This window comes from Mercurialis annua, linkage group LG8 (assembly GCF_937616625.2).
Source record: "Mercurialis annua linkage group LG8, ddMerAnnu1.2, whole genome shotgun sequence".
NCBI lineage: Eukaryota > Viridiplantae > Streptophyta > Magnoliopsida > Malpighiales > Euphorbiaceae > Mercurialis > Mercurialis annua.
In genome coordinates, this window is record NC_065577.1 from 5,822,870 (window position 1) to 5,840,468 (window position 17,599).

The 17,599-nt window shown below is 32.5% G+C and overlaps 2 protein-coding genes across 2 annotated transcripts in view; one reads left to right on the forward strand and one right to left on the reverse strand.

Moving 5' to 3' along the window:
* The window catches only part of LOC126660490 (ras-related protein RABD1), a 65,559-nt gene that overhangs the window by 13,248 nt on the left and 34,712 nt on the right, over positions 1–17,599 (forward strand). The window lies entirely within an intron of this gene.
* Positions 376–3,973, reverse strand: LOC126660715 (uncharacterized). The gene is made up of 2 exons (XM_050354363.2): positions 3,821–3,973; positions 376–2,021 (listed from the first exon to the last, which is right to left on the reverse strand). Exon 2 carries the CDS (start codon positions 1,758–1,760, stop codon positions 543–545), a length of 1,218 nt encoding a protein of 405 aa, XP_050210320.1. The 5' UTR covers positions 1,761–2,021; positions 3,821–3,973; the 3' UTR covers positions 376–542.

The following is a 17,599-nucleotide window of genomic DNA, read 5'->3' on the forward strand; positions in this document are numbered from 1 at the left end:
AATCTAAAGTTTCACATAATAACATTCAATAAAATTTAATAATAATAATTTTACCGACCTTTATAAATTTCTAATAAAATATTTATTACTATTTTATATTTGTATACACCTTTTAATAAGTTTATAAATAAGCCAGTCTATCTATAGTCCTTTCCCACCAATTATAATAGCAAGCTATATGCTCGATTGCTACCCCGGAGTACAAAAATTTGTATACTACAACAGCAGCAAGGCATAATCTCCTAAAAATTGAAGCAAATTCACCACATAAATTCTCTCAATGCTCCACCTAATCATTAAGGCTTAAGCATATGAATTCAACAAAAAAATAATACAAGTGACAAAATTATGAACCAGACAAAAGGTCACAAAAAATTAGGAAAAGATCAACGGAATAAAATTTATCATTAATCAAGACCACCATAACACCATATCTAAAATTAGAAAACAAACCAAGAATAAAAATTCTTATTCAAACTAACCCTTTACAATCAGTTTTCCTTTACCACAAAATTGATATTCACCAAGATCCTTGCCCTCTTCTAGTACCCCTGTGCTTGCCTGGGAGGATGCATTAACCAACCCATAAGCGGAGGTGACCCCGGTACAGATACATCTCTACTCGGAGAAAATAGGCTCAGCTCCACAAACGGCCCGGTCGATGTCCCATCCCTCTCGTAAGTTCGAAACGATATTGATCCACGCTTGGTTGAGGCATCGGAATTTCTCGCGGGGCTTATTCGACGACTGCTTTCTTCAAGATGGCTTTGATTAGCTATGAGAGAGACAGTGTCGTTGTGGTCATCTGTGATTCTTCTCCGAGCCTCAATGTCCTGAAGATTCCCCAAGGCTAAAGAATCCGCAATCGGACAGTACACAAGCATACAAATACACACACCAGCACAGCATAGAAGAGCAAGAAAAGCTGAGAAAGCAAGCGCTTCAAACAGCAAATCTTCTGGTTTAGATAAAACAGAAAGTCCAAGTAAAAGAACCCGTAACGGTAGAAAACTCGAAACTGAGACTATTAATGTGTAGACTCTCTTCTGCAAACCCTTATTGATGACCAATTTCAAAATCCGCCTTCCGAGCCAAAACAGATAGAGAGTTAGTACGGTGGCAAAAAGCCCTAGGAGGATGGTATTTAGTAAAGGGTAAGTGCAGAGAGCAATAACATCAACAGCATCTTCTATCGTTGTAGGAGTAGTAGCCGTGCTTGTAAAATAATGGGGCAATTTATGCAAGGAACCTTTATTCTTGCGCAACTGAGGACCAATTAGAATAATTAAGAGCTGAAGAACAAACACCGGAAGACAGTACAGAAGAACATATGCCGTAGTTTTCGCATTCCATTTCCGACTTAGAATTCCGGATTCCATTCTCTGTAAGGGTGCTCGCAGAAGAAAAACAAGGGTGAGGAATAAACACGGTTCTGCAAAACCCAGATTTGAGACAAGGTAACCTTTGCAGACAGTTTCCTGCCATGACAAGTCTAGTGCATTCAACACTTTTCCCTTTCGCCTTAGAAGACTTAGGCGTATGATCTCACCAAAGCCCCACCAGATTACAAACAAAATGAATGTGATCCGGATAATCCAAGGGCCGCTGAAGTAAGTAAGCTGAACAAAGCCTTGATTACGAACGCGAGAGCGGAAGTACAGTGAGTAAGCAATGCAAAGCAGACCTAGAAGAATTAGAAGAGCGACTAGGCAAATTGTCACCACACCGAATGCATCGGCAACTGTACTCGTCAGGGGCATTACCCGAAGCACAAAATCCACGCATGCTCTCTGCCAGCATGGATGCAGGGAATCCTCCTCTAGTGTGTACGCTTCCTTCCCAGTATTAATTTTGAGTAGCAACAATTTCCAAAATAATACTGAAATTTAGCTTTGTCCAGGCTCGACTAAACTCACACCTTCCCCTCTGAGCCAGTTTTGATGGCAAAGCCACAGAAGATGCAACAAAAGAATGGTCCACAGACAACTCTACCAATTGGGTAAGTAATCCACGCCTACAACCTATTACATCAGGAAAAAAAAATTCAACACACAGCTCATAATTACAGATAGCAACCAATTAAATAATATGTTGTGCATGTGTACCATCAAAATAGAACAATGATGACAGTCTGCACAAGGCTTCACTTGAGCATATACAGTCAACAGTCAGAAAGTTTTCCAAAAAATGACGAATTTTCCAAATTTATGAGCAAAGATTTAACTATATGTAGCATCACAACAAAGAAAGTCTGGTATTTTTTTTACATAATCATCCAATTTCAATTGAATACATCATTCTAGAACCAGGCTGCTATTTCAAAACCAGCCAAATTCCATAAACCAAACTTCATTGGAACCAAAGAAAGAGAGTTACATGATATGAACTGCATAAGGCAGTTCCTTTTTTATCAATTTTAATTTACAAAATGACAAACCACAATCTACCCTATAGTAAAAGAAATAAGAAACTAATACATGTATATATATATACCGAAATTCCATGTCTAGGGATAAGAAATTCCTAAGCCGCTAGCTTAGTGGCAATTTATTAAAGGATAGAAAAAATCCAAGAAACAGAAGAGGTTAAAAATTAATTTCTTTACATAAAAGGATAAACTATAGTTTTGGAAGAAAAAAAATAAATGAAAACCGCTTTGTACATATCAATAAAGAAAAAGGAAAATATAGCATCATTTCTATAAGCATGGAAGTAAATGAGCAGATCGCCAAAAGATAAGGCTTACTAGGCAAACGAGGCATGTGCCTTCAAATACGTGTGCATTCAGCAGCATATGTAATGATGTCATGAAAATAATATTAGCCCTAAACCCACTAATATGAGCATAGATATAGTCTAGCCAAAAAAGTGTGAGAGCCACAATAACTTACAAGGAATATAAGGAATTCAAACAAAAAAACATAAAAAAAAAATCGCACATAATACTTTCCATGACATGCAGAAACCATAGCAGTAAATTAACAATTGTAAGGTTTCAGCACATAATCGATTACCCAAATTATAAATTAACAAAACAAACTCCAACCAAAATCATACGCAAAAAATCAATAACCAGCAGACGACGAAGCAACAATTACTTCCTAATGAAAAACAATGCAGGTATAGAATATCAAACATCAAACTGATATTACATCCTTCTAATTCATAACTTAACTACTAGACAAATGTATTAATGATAGCATAGACACATGATGACAATAATAAAAAATATTTCCATTGGTTCAACCATATTACTATGAAAATCTGAACTGAAAAGTTGCTCTAGCAACAACATGATTAGAAATATATAATCATTAGTCCATTAATGATTATTCCTTTCAGTATAAATTAATTTATTCAACAATGTAGATTTCATAAGCTCTCCATGAAAAAATAGACTGAAAGCAATTTTTTAACTAAGAATACTAAAACAAATCATTTTAATTCCCTCAGTTTCATAGCAAACAAACACACAAAAACAGCTGAGAGTAACCAAAAATGCAGACAAAATTAATTGCCTCTAATTAAACCAGCATTTTAAATCTAAGCATTCTGAGTACGCACATTTTATATTATTAAACATAAAAACCTAAACACTGAGTAAACATAAAATTAAATTAAACAAATAAATAACACTCTAAAAAAAATTAAAAAAAAAAACTAAATCGGCAATTATACATAAAAATGCACTAAATACAAGAACAAAAAATTAAAAATAATAATAAAAAAGAACATGCAGAATACATAATCGCATAAAATCTCATACGAAAAGTAAAAACATAACAAGAATGAGTGAAGAGCAGATCGGAAAAGAGCTTACAAAGAGACGAATATTGATCCGGTGACCGTCGACGGAAAATAGAATAATCGGAGAAGGAGATCGGAAAACCCTAACTTCCTTCGACACAGAGAGAGATGAAAACTGAAACAAAAAAAGAGAGAAGAAAACAGAGAGAGAACGTAGTTAGGGAAATAGGTGAGTGGGACTTTGTTGGTGACAGCCTGTCTCCAGCTGTGTCTCCTCTCCGAACCTAACAGCTTCGTTTTTCTTTTTCTTTTTCTTTTTTATTTTCTTCACTCCAAGCCTACGTGGCTTTCACCTGGCGGCGTTTACGGCCTGTTTTTATTTTTATTTTTTGTTGTTTTGATTTTTTTTTTCTAAATGTCTAAATTAGTGCTCTATAATAAGAAGCAGAGTGAAGTAAATCCTGAGACTTAATTAACTAGTAAATTACTACTCAAAAAACTAATTAATGTGGTAAGTTATTATCCAAACAAGAAAAAATCGAATTTCTTTCTTAATAAAAACGACTAAAAATAGATCGAAGATTTAATTTTATGTGTGACGAGATAACTAATTACTTGTAATTTTTTATGAGTTTGTTGCTAGTTTAGGGAGATGAAAAAATTATGGGATTTGTTGTTATTGTTGTTGAATGTTGGGTATGATAAAGGTTGATTGATTGATGATATATTTATAATTGGAGTATATATTATTTCTATAAATATTATAGTGGAAAAGTTTTTGGTAAGTTTATATAGTGAGATATGGTGATAATAATTTTACAATAATTGGTAAATTTTGTAGGTCATTTTATAGATATTTTGGCCCAAAAATGGAAATGTGAACTTAGAAATAATTGGACAACAATTCAGTTGTTTTTTCATTCAAAATCTATGTGCTACATTGACCAAAAATAGCCAACATAAAGGGCCCTCAATTTTTTTTGAAATCTATGTAAGTAAAAAAAATTGAAATCTATGTGCCATATGATAAAACAAGTACCTCTTGCTTATATAATTTTGGTTTTCTTTATTGTCAAATGAAGTATAATTTTTGTGTAAAATTGTGTTTTTTATTTGTTACATTGGATGCTCAAATTGGTCACTACCCTGTACCAAAATATTATAAATTTATATTTATTATAAATGTATAAAAAGTATACTTTAGATAGACATATTTCTAGTAGCATAGTCAAAAAAGTCAGTTGAGGGGGCAAATCGTAAAAATATATACATATACATATATATATATAATATATATATATATATATGTAATATCCCGGAAAATTTTCAAATCTTTCTATGTGTTTTCGGAAATTAATAGTCTTTTCCGGTTTGACGGTTCAATTCGTAAATTAATTTTTGTGGTTCGATTAAAGGTTCGGTTCCTTTTGGGTTTGATTTTCTCGGTTTCTTTGTGTCTTGGTTCAACCAAATGGTTGAACCAAGGAGAAAAACCCAGGTCTCATGAGAGACCTGAGTTTTTCCCGCACAGTCTCGTTCGAGACTGTGCCTGTCTCGAACGAGACAGTGCAAAATTTGCACTGGTCTCGAACGAGACCAGCCTGTCTCGTTCGAGAACCAGGCATATTTTGTTGGTCTCGTTCGAGACCAGCATGCCCAGCCCACAGGGGCAGTTTGGGCATTGTTCTACCCTACGTACGGATCATATAAACCTAATTTTCTCAACCCTAATTCATCACCACACTTCAAACTAACCCTAGCCGTCTTATTTCAATCGATTCTCTAGAGATTAACGCTGCAAATCATCCTCAAAACCTTGGTGTTCATCGTGAGTTCTTCATTGTTTGTTTTCTGTTTTGGGTTTAAAACGTTACTTCAGTTTTCTGATTCATTCTCACTCGTTCCAGAATCAAATTCATTCCCGTTTGATCCCTGAGATTGTAGACTCAATCATCTACGATCCGACATCTTATTTTCGAAGAACGGTATGTAAACGAATCCATATCAATCGCCGCCGTTGTATCGTTTAAGTTATTTTCAGTTTTGAGTTTTAAACGATACTTTCGTATTTTAATTTGTTCGACAGCCGTTTGGAGGTCGAAATCAATTCCGTTTGTTTCCCGTGAAAGTAGACTCACGCATCTACGTTTCTACACTTCTCGTTTGTCAAACGGTACGTAAACGAACTCGTACTAATCGCCGCCGTCTCACCGTATTGTTTTGATATTATTTGGCGATTGCTCCTTAATGTTACTGCCAACTTCTTTTTCTTTATGGATTATGATTTCGTGTTTGGATATCTGTTATTTCTTGTTTAGTTAGGTTATAACTGAATCTACAAGGTTCATATAAAAAAATTATTTCGTCGTTCTTGTTTTCCTTAGCTTCGGTTCTTTGGTTTTGCTGCAAATCGTGTTCTTGTGTGATTGTTGTATTCATGATTGTAGCGAAATCATTCTTGAGTTGGTAGGTGGTGATCAGAGTAAGGCGTATACAAATTTGGGTTAAGAATTGCTTGGGTTTGCCGTAGGGTGTTCGTTGCTTATGGTTTTGACAATCTGTGCGTTTTGGTTCTGTGTTCTATTTGTTTATACATGAAGAAGATGATTGTGTGTTAAGTTGCTATTGGTTGGTTATAATTTCTTTTGGTTAAATGGTGGTTTCAATCACTAAATTTTTGTGTCTAAAATATAATGGTTCCTAAACTTATCTTTTAACTATTTGATATTGATTTTTGATTTCAAATTACGAAATTGGTTTTGACTTATTAATTAACGTTTTAAATAACATTATTATTTATAATTTGAAATTTACTTCGGGCATTAATATTTTAAGTTTAAATTAAATATTAATTTTATAATAGTTTATACTTAAATATTATATATTGACTATACTAAATAAGTTTTGGGGATTTTATTTAACTTGAAAGTTTGTCAAATTGATTATATTATTTTAGGCATAAAAATAATATTTGAATATTTAAAAATTAATCAATAATTATTATTAATTATTAATTAATCGATAATTTAAGATTTTGATTTAGAATGCCTTTGAGATTAAAGTCATATTTTTACTTTATTTTGTCATTTAGTTATTTGAGATATTTGCCGGTAATAATTAGTTACTTGGGTTTCAAGCTATTGAGTTCTATGTTAATGTCGATTAATATTTTATTAAATATTAAATTATAAACTGTGGTTTATAACTCTGGTTTTAAGGTTGGGTCGGGTTAGACTTGGGTCGCCCGACATGTGGGATTAGCTTGGTAGTTTTAAGAAACTCGGCTACCCACTATTTCAGGAAAGGATTTTATTTATTAATTAAATATTATTTAATTAATATTTTCGAGTGATTTTTAAATATGAACTCAATAGGCTTGATTTATTTACGGCATTATGATTTAAGTGAGATTGTTCTTCTCTGTGTTTCTATCTGGATTATTATTTGTGCTAGTCCTACGTGGTGTCTAGTATTCTTAGAGTTAGGGGTTGGAGCGATTTTAACGTATGACTTATTTTTAGACTCTTCGACTACTCGCGCTCCGGAGTCGAACAAGGGTTAGCTGTTTGCCAAGATCACGTGGATAAGCAAGCAGTGAGTTTGTAGTGCTATTTACCGCTTTATTAAGTACCACAATTTATTTTAGTATTATAAATGATTTTGAACTGTTTTAAGCGATTATGGATCCGGATTGAAACGAGCTACTCGATAGGCTTGTATCGAGACTGTGTGCACCGGTATATACTCTGGGATCGGCAGACTATGGTCTTGCTTACGCTGGTAATTTGACGAGGATTTGTTCCCGTCCACTCTGGGTTTATTTTTCAGTATGCTATGTCATACTTACGCTGGGATCTTTTCAATACTGTTTTCCATAATCATATTATATTAGTATAAAAATGTTTTGATTTAAGGGTTTTAAACTTAATAGATGTAAATAGTATTGCGAACTAATCTCAGTATATCTGACCCCGTTGTTTTCCCAAATTTTCCAGGTTTGTGATTTGAAAGCTGGTCCACTCCGATTCTTTTGATTCCTCGGAGGTTTTTATGTTATTTAACTAGTTTTTGTTTTCAAACTCTTAGACCGCAGTAGAACTAGTTTATATATTACATTTGTTATTGCATTGGGATTGTCGATTAGACCGACTATTTTTTTATTGGCATAATTACACTGGAATATTTTATTATTTTTATTATAATTAAGGCATGCCGTTGAGTCTCGGGTTTTAGCCGAGCATTTTATTTATATAATTAAGTTATTATAACTAATTTGTATGTTTAACTATTATCCGCAAGGCTTGCTACGGGTTTTGGTACGACCATACCCATACCCTAGCGCCGGTCACGATTCATGAAATTGGGTCGTGACAAAAGTTGGTATCAGAGCTTTGGTTTCAAACCAAGGCCTTATGCATGTTAATTGTTATGTGATTTTGGCATGATAAGTTGATGTCGTGTCTTAGGAACTACTGCGCAATTAGGATTCGTGTCTTGTCTTTTAAAACGTCATCATTTGTTTTCAAACCTTCAGCCTACATCCTATAGGTGATGTCTGTCAGTCCTTATTTGATATTGATGTTTTGATTGACAATTTATTTCACTTGGATGTTAATTGCTGTGTTTTATCATGTTGAGATTATTTCACTTGGGTGATTATAATTGCTTACGATTTCTCGGGAAATCATAGGTTGGATAATTTTTCTAAACTCATACTTGGGTATGGTGTTGTGTGATATATTTGGCGACTATGCCTGATACAATTTAGAATATATGGAATGGTTACGGTTATTTTAGATGATGTGATGAACTGCTTTTGCCTTGTTAATAAAGTACATCTTGGCTTTGGCCTCGATTGTTGATTTTAAATGTGATCGTATGTTGGGCGTTAGCCTTATTTTTTCAATTAAAGAGATTTTGGGTTAGATTATAAAACGTGTTTTGATGGTCATGCACTCTTTGACCACATGTCATTTTAAAATTTTCATTGGGAATAATTGTTTATATGATTTGTGTGTAGACACAGAATCATAAGAGAAGTTTGGTTTTAGAAAATTTAAAAAGTTGATTTTTGGTTAAGTTACCAGTAAATAGAAATTCTGGTATTTTGAAATATTATATTAGGCTTGGTGTTAAAAGCGATGATTTCAAAATGATATTTTTATGTGATGATTCATTGTTTTCAGAATTTTAACGTTGAATATATTTTACCATGTTGTGGTATATCAACATTTTAGATTTTGGGAATTTACGAAAAGTAGGTGTGAGATCTTAGATTTCTCATTTGAGATTTGAGATTGCCGTTTAGTAGTTGGGTTATGTTGAGCTCTCAATTTTAAAAGGATAGAAATTTGATTAAAAATATTTTTCCAGTTTTATAAATATTTTGGATACGTTTTATAAACGATCGTTTTGGGTTCGACTTGGGTCATCCAAATTTAGGAGTTGAGTTTGGTAGTTGTAATGACTCGACTACCTCGATGATTTTATGATTTCAGATACTTGGGTATCCGTTTTAAAGCGACTGACTAATAAGAAGAGATTTTTACAAATTGTGATTTTGTTTTAACCGTGGGGCTCAAAACAAAAAAATCAAAAAAAAAATTGGAAGTTTTCGTATTCGACTTTAAATTTTAAACGAATTTTGAAGCATAATTTTTAAGGATGATATAATTACATGGTAATTTTGTAGTGAAATTTCAAAATGTTGTGGCATGTCCTGTTTTGTCATTTAAGTATACTTGGGTAAATTTTTGCTTAATGGCAACACTTATGTGGTTTATAATTTGTAGCAATCATAATATTTTTGGTTCTGATTTGTGTGGTATAATTCGCTTACATGTCGGATTAAGTTAATTGTTTGTTTCATCTTTTTGTGCAAAGTAGCACGTGGGGGATGATTTATTTCATACGGTTATGGTAAATACCTGATTTTTGGTTTGATTGTGAGTCGATTTTTGTTCAGACCCTGTTTTGATATAATATCAACTGGGGATAAACTGAGTTTTCTATATTGCGGGTTAGATCGAAATCTTTGGATTTCGATATCAAGGTAGAGGAGGGAAATATTCCCTTGGATTGGCTAATGGTTTCTAGTTATCCTAGAATGGATAGTGAAAATTCTGAACCAAGAAGATAGATCGGTGAAATGATACACTGGTGTTTTCATCAAGTCTAATGATTCGATGCGAGAGCAGGCGATAAAGTTTATAGGAACGTATTGATGTGTTATTTCTTTGGGAATAAGTTTCAACTAGAGTTAAGGGTAGTTTGATATTTATGCGGAAGAGTTGTAACGAAATTTTAGGATGAGTTTTATAGCATCGAATGTTGCTAGGTTACAAGTAAGGAATTTTGAGAAATATTTTGAGGATATCGAGTGCACATCTCACAGAGTGTAACGTCTAGCAAATATTTTATTGAGAAATGGATTTCAAAGATTGATATGTTAAATTATTTGAAAATATTTTTAACACATAATTGTGCCCAGACATACCATGAACATGCATTTTAAATGTCACGAATAGGATTGCATTGAGCATTGAGAATATTCACTAAATAAAAAAAAATAAGTAATTGATACATGCATAATAGTACATGCATCATGTGCATAGAAATTATTAGGGTTGGATGCAACTCTTTGGGGATGAGAGATGTCATCACCCTGGCGCACAATTATGTAAAACGGATTTTATCGATAAATTGTTTTGAGGAAGATGTTTTGAAACGAACTCGCGAGTCATATTGTGATATATTTATTTATAAAGTTGTTGGATTTCAATGATTGTAAACTGTTACCGAAAGGTAGCTAGACAAATACTCTGTGATGATGGTGATGGATAATGGACGTTATGTTGTGAGATTTTGGTCTGTAGAATTAGAATCTTGTAGTTATGATTAAGAATGATTTTGAGATTGCGCTCGAGGTATAGTTGTGCTAAGTGCGGTATAGTGTATTTTAGAATAGAAAGCTTCATGATTAATTAAGGATTTATGGATTAAGAATGTTGGTTATGCTCCATGTGTGTATATACACTATATTTTCGGTTTAAACGAAACTTTATCTCTCCAGATTTGAAATTGTCCAAAGTATTTTGGTGAATTGATATAAGGAATGTTTATAACCAATGAATTTATATTGCTGATTTTACTTTTCCGAGGAAAGGGAGAAATTTTGTCAAAATTATTTTAAAAAGGAATAATAAATTTTCCGCTTAAGCGATTTCTTCAAATTGTGTTTTTGTTTGAGAAAATTTAGAAGCGATTTAAAATTTTGGGATGTTTGAAACATCAATGTGTATTTTAAATACGGAGGATTTTGCCACTTTTGGCCTTCAAAGTATAAACTATTTAAAAAGTTTTTTTTACAAGTTTGAATTAAAGAGAACATAAATTTTGTCAATTGAACTGTTTTATAGAATTGCAAATGTATTGGAGAGTAAGAGGAAATTTCGGATTTAAATGTGGAGGTTTTAGAAATTTTTCAAGGGTTTGCAAAACCGATGGTTTTTCAACGACAAATGTACTTCGACTTTGAATAAAAAAAAAAGAAGGGGAGGTGTAAGACGTAGAGTTTTTTTAACAGGGTGGAAAATTCTGTGTATAAAATATTTTGTATTAAAAGATTTTATACCCATAGAGGTTGATTTTGAGCATAATTAACAATCCGGTCGTAGTAAACTAGTAGTGGTGATCTCTCGTTGTATACGAGGTTATAGTCAAACGATTGAATAATTTGAGGATTTGAGATCGATTTGGTTATATGAGATAAGTTGATTTAACAAGTTTCGACAACCATGATTGGTTGATCGATTTTATTATAGATGGCATTATCGTAATGATGGATATCGTTGGGGCAGTTGTTAAAACCTTGGTGTGGGCGACAAAATTTTATGTTGTCAGACGCAGTCAATGTTCAGTGTAGTCGTGGCGTTATGTTTCTGAGTGATTGGAAGAATCATTTTGATGGATATTTTCTTTATCATTGAGATAGAAATTTATTTCGTTATCATGACAGGGATTCGTTTATCTTGAATTGCGATATGAGTTTTGTGTTGTTGATTCACAAGTTAATAGTATTATCAAGTTGGTTCTAATCGTTAGGATTAGATGACTATCGTAATGTATGTTTGTGAACCGAAATGTTATATGAAGTTATTGGGTTTTGTTATCAATCATGGTGATGCAGAGATGCTATAAGTAAATGAAAGTAACTGTTTGAGAACGATAGATTTTATCAGCTAAGTTTGCAGTGTTATTGTTTTGTTTGAGGCAAAAGAGTTTGGAATTGTAGAACTATTGTTGAGCTTAGCGCTTAATCTTGTAATTGATATTGAGTATTTTATAATAGTTAAGTTTCGAAGTGGTTTCCCACTCCGGTATAGAGAAATTGTGATTCTCGGATGAATGGTCGTGTAATAGAGTTAGTTGATCTTAGTTGATCTCGCTTAGAGTTGCGTTTTCGTTTACGTCTAGTGGAAGATGTGTCGGTAATTTGGCGACCTTTGAGTGTGTTCGGTTTTGCAACTGAAGGTTTTGAGTTGTTCTGAAGGACAACCTGCTGAGTTTTTTTCATACGCGTGTGCGTATGTCGTTGAGCATGGTATACCTTTGAGTACCGTGGGGTTGGTTTCTTGGTTGAGAACTATTCCTTAGTGACAAAGGTCATTTGCAGTTTGGTTATTTTATTGTCCTGGTTTACGATAGGTATCTTGTGGGTGCGTTTTCTTATCGGCTTGGTACATTTGTTCAGCTGCTCGCGTAATTTATGATATATGACACATCAATAGTTTTGTTTTAAATTCGAGGACGAATTTTTAATTAGTTGGGGAGAATGTAATATCCCGGAAAATTTTCAAATCTTTCTATGTGTTTTTGGAAATTAATAGAGTCTTTTTCGGTTTGACGGTTCAATTCGTAAATTAATTTTTGTGGTTCGATTAAAGGTTCGGTTCCTTTTGGGTTTGATTTTCTCGGTTTCTTTGTGTCTTGGTTCAACCAAATGGTTGAACCAAGGAGAAAAACCCAGGTCTCATGAGAGACCTGAGTTTTTCCCGCACAGTCTCGTTCGAGACTGTGCCTGTCTCGAACGAGACAGTGCAAAATTTGCACTGGTCTCGAACGAGACCAGCCTGTCTCGTTCGAGAACCAGGCATATTTTGTTGGTCTCGTTCGAGACCAGCATGCCCAGCCCACAGGGGCAGTTTGGGCATTGTTCTACCCTACGTACGGATCATATAAACCTAATTTTCTCAACCCTAATCCATCACCACACTTCAAACTAACCCTAGCCGTCTTATTTCAATCGATTCTCTAGAGATTAACGCTGCAAATCATCCTCAAAACCTTGGTGTTCATCGTGAGTTCTTCATTGTTTGTTTTCTGTTTTGGGTTTAAAACGTTACTTCAGTTTTCTGATTCATTCTCACTCGTTCCAGAATCAAATTCATTCCCGTTTGATCCCTGAGATTGTAGACTCAATCATCTACGATCCGACATCTTATTTTCGAAGAACGGTATGTAAACGAATCCATATCAATCGCCGCCGTTGTATCGTTTAAGTTATTTTCAGTTTTGAGTTTTAAACGATACTTTCGTATTTTAATTTGTTCGACAGCCGTTTGGAGGTCGAAATCAATTCCGTTTGTTTCCCGTGAAAGTAGACTCACGCATCTACGTTTCTACACTTCTCGTTTGTCAAACGGTACGTAAACGAACTCGTACTAATCGCCGCCGTCTCACCGTATTGTTTTGATATTATTTGGCGATTGCTCCTTAATGTTACTGCCAACTTCTTTTTCTTTATGGATTATGATTTCGTGTTTGGATATCTGTTATTTCTTGTTTAGTTAGGTTATAACTGAATCTACAAGGTTCATATAAAAAAATTATTTCGTCGTTCTTGTTTTCCTTAGCTTCGGTTCTTTGGTTTTGCTGCAAATCGTGTTCTTGTGTGATTGTTGTATTCATGATTGTAGCGAAATCATTCTTGAGTTGGTAGGTGGTGATCAGAGTAAGGCGTATACAAATTTGGGTTAAGAATTGCTTGGGTTTGCCGTAGGGTGTTCGTTGCTTATGGTTTTGACAATCTGTGCGTTTTGGTTCTGTGTTCTATTTGTTTATACATGAAGAAGATGATTGTGTGTTAAGTTGCTATTGGTTGGTTATAATTTCTTTTGGTTAAATGGTGGTTTCAATCACTAAATTTTTGTGTCTAAAATATAATGGTTCCTAAACTTATCTTTTAACTATTTGATATTGATTTTTGATTTCAAATTACGAAATTGGTTTTGACTTATTAATTAACGTTTTAAATAACATTATTATTTATAATTTGAAATTTACTTCGGGCATTAATATTTTAAGTTTAAATTAAATATTAATTTTATAATAGTTTATACTTAAATATTATATATTGACTATACTAAATAAGTTTTGGGGATTTTATTTAACTTGAAAGTTTGTCAAATTGATTATATTATTTTAGGCATAAAAATAATATTTGAATATTTAAAAATTAATCAATAATTATTATTAATTATTAATTAATCGATAATTTAAGATTTTGATTTAGAATGCCTTTGAGATTAAAGTCATATTTTTACTTTATTTTGTCATTTAGTTATTTGAGATATTTGCCGGTAATAATTAGTTACTTGGGTTTCAAGCTATTGAGTTCTATGTTAATGTCGATTAATATTTTATTAAATATTAAATTATAAACTGTGGTTTATAACTCTGGTTTTAAGGTTGGGTCGGGTTAGACTTGGGTCGCCCGACATGTGGGATTAGCTTGGTAGTTTTAAGAAACTCGGCTACCCACTATTTCAGGAAAGGATTTTATTTATTAATTAAATATTATTTAATTAATATTTTCGAGTGATTTTTAAATATGAACTCAATAGGCTTGATTTATTTACGGCATTATGATTTAAGTGAGATTGTGCTTCTCTGTGTTTCTATCTGGATTATTATTTGTGCTAGTCCTACGTGGTGTCTAGTATTCTTAGAGTTAGGGGTTGGAGCGATTTTAACGTATGATTTATTTTTAGACTCTTCGACTACTCGCGCTCCGGAGTCGAACAAGGGTTAGCTGTTTGCCAAGATCACGTGGATAAGCAAGCAGTGAGTTTGTAGTGCTATTTACCGCTTTATTAAGTACCGCAATTTATTTTAGTATTATAAATGATTTTGAACTGTTTTAAGCGATTATGGATCTGGATTGAAACGAGCTACTCGATAGGCTTGTATCGAGACTGTGTGCACCGGTATATACTTTGGGATCGGCAGACTATGGTCTTGCTTACGCTGGTAATTTGACGAGGATTTGTTCCCGTCCACTCTGGGTTTATTTTTCAGTATGCTATGTCATACTTACGCTGGGATCTTTTCAATACTGTTTTCCATAATCATATTATATTAGTATAAAAATGTTTTGATTTAAGGGTTTTAAACTTAATAAATGTAAATAGTATTGCGAACTAATCTCAGTATATCTGACCCCGTTGTTTTCCCAAATTTTCCAGGTTTGTGATTTGAAAGCTGGTCCACTCCGATTCTTTTGATTCCTCGGAGGTTTTTATGTTATTTAACTAGTTTTTGTTTTCAAACTCTTAGACCGCAGTAGAACTAGTTTATATATTACATTTGTTATTGCATTGGGATTGTCGATTAGACCGACTATTTTTTTATTGGCATAATTACACTGGAATATTTTATTATTTTTATTATAATTAAGACATGCCGTTGAGTCTCGGGTTTTAGCCGAGCATTTTATTTATATAATTAAGTTATTATAACTAATTTGTATGTTTAACTATTATCCGCAAGGCTTGCTACGGGTTTTGGTACGACCATACCCATACCCTAGCGCCGGTCACGATTCATGAAATTGGGTCGTGACAATATATATATATAATGGACGTTTTTTTATGCCAACCATAACAAATATCAAAATCATAATATTTGCAAGACAAACATTGTATCTCTAACCAATTCCGGTTAGAAAGGATGCGCGAGCGAGTTCACCTGTGAATAACTATATCATAAGTCGTATGAGTATTTAAATGTAAAATCTTCATAAATTTTTATAAAATAGAAATATCAAGTGATGCTTCTCTAACTATAAGAGTTGTGTTTATACTTTTGTTATTGTTTTGTTTAAGAGATAGTGTTCCCAATTATATGCATTATTATCATTATACACCATTGAAAAGAATAATAACTAAAAAATACAGATAATTTCTTAGTTGTTCTCCATTTGTCGCAGGCAACATGGTATGCTAATGTTCATTAATAAACATTAATCTTAGATTCTTGATTCTTGTTTGATAATCTGGAAATGTTAACCTTTTTTTAATCATCAACATAGTAGTAAAATTCATAATTTTTTAAGGTGCACAATCCTCAAAATGGTATTAATATTTTAATTCGATCTAAAAGAATCCACTTGGATTCTGACTTTCTATTATGATAGAAAACACTGAATAATAATAATAATAATAATAATAATAATAATAATAATAATATATCTCTCATAAAAAAATTATCAAAAAATAAATCTTAAAATTATCAATAAAAGGAAATATGATTAATTATAATATAAATCATGAAATAATAATAATAATATATATATCTCTTATAAAAAGATATCAAAAAAATATATCTTAAAATGATAAATAAAAGGAAATATGATTAATTATAATATAAATTATGAATTTCAACATGGAGTGCAAATTTAACTCGAACTTTCCACTTTGCCAATTTAAAATTTACGATCTATTTTTAACAATATAGAATATTGGATAATTATTAGACAAAAAATATTGACGTATTCACTAGAATATATACTATTATGCAATTATTTTGGCTACTATATTAATATTTATTTATTAAAATATTATCGTTGCTTCGAATTTTGTATATAATTGTGTTAAAATTGTAAAACATTACAGTTTAATCTTGTTGCAAAAATCAAAAAAAAAATAACAATATCTTTAATTGCTCAAGTTGAGAAGTTTAATGGTTTTAATTTCAGTAGTATATTTAAGTTGCTCAAATAATTGCACACATTGTTTAGATCAAAAAGATCAGTGGAAATTGTTCTGAAATTCAAATTCATATAAATTTACACTCATAAAAATCATATATAGATTGAATTAAGATTAAAAAGAAAAGATAATAAGTAGCATTTTGTCTCATTTTAAAAAGAATGTGTAGAGTTAGCAAGAGAATTTAAAAAATTTCATAACATTTTAATATGAGGATCCATAAAAGATGATGTATTTAGAAAATAATATCAGAAATGACAATACTATAAAGAGGGGATCCAATTGACGAATTTTTATACTGCTCAGGGCGAAGCTCATATTACAGTTTTTTTGGAGAAAAGTACGTCTTGGATTAATTCCGACCAGAGCGGACACACGAGTCAACCTGTAAGTGGCTCAGCCGCCGTCGAAAGGGGAATATTTTCTCAAAGTTTAACTTATATTCGGCTATGTTTGCCTATCATATGGCCAGTGAAGAGAGCACAAGGAAAACGTACAAATTACGATTTCTTTCTCAGACTAAGCTATGTATATAAAATAATTGCAGAAGGAAAACGTACAGCTGTATTGAGTTTCGTGTTCAGCAATTTGTTTTGCTAATAGTCATTTATGTTTTGGTGAATCAGACATACCATATAGTAGAGTGATAGAGTTTGATTCGTATATCCTTTATAAATTCTAAGTTGCCAATTTGAAGGACATGGTGAGGAAAAAGAATCACATTGTTTGATCAAGGAAACCAATTTTGGGCTACATAAAAATAAAACATGACACTGAAAAAGTGTAGACACCTATTTTTCAGA

Bases quoted from the DNA above. Each gene is read 5' to 3' on its own strand.
- LOC126660715 (XM_050354363.2), bottom strand. From the start codon at position 1,760: ATGCCCCTGACGAGTACAGTTGCCGATGCATTCGGTGTGGTGACAATT.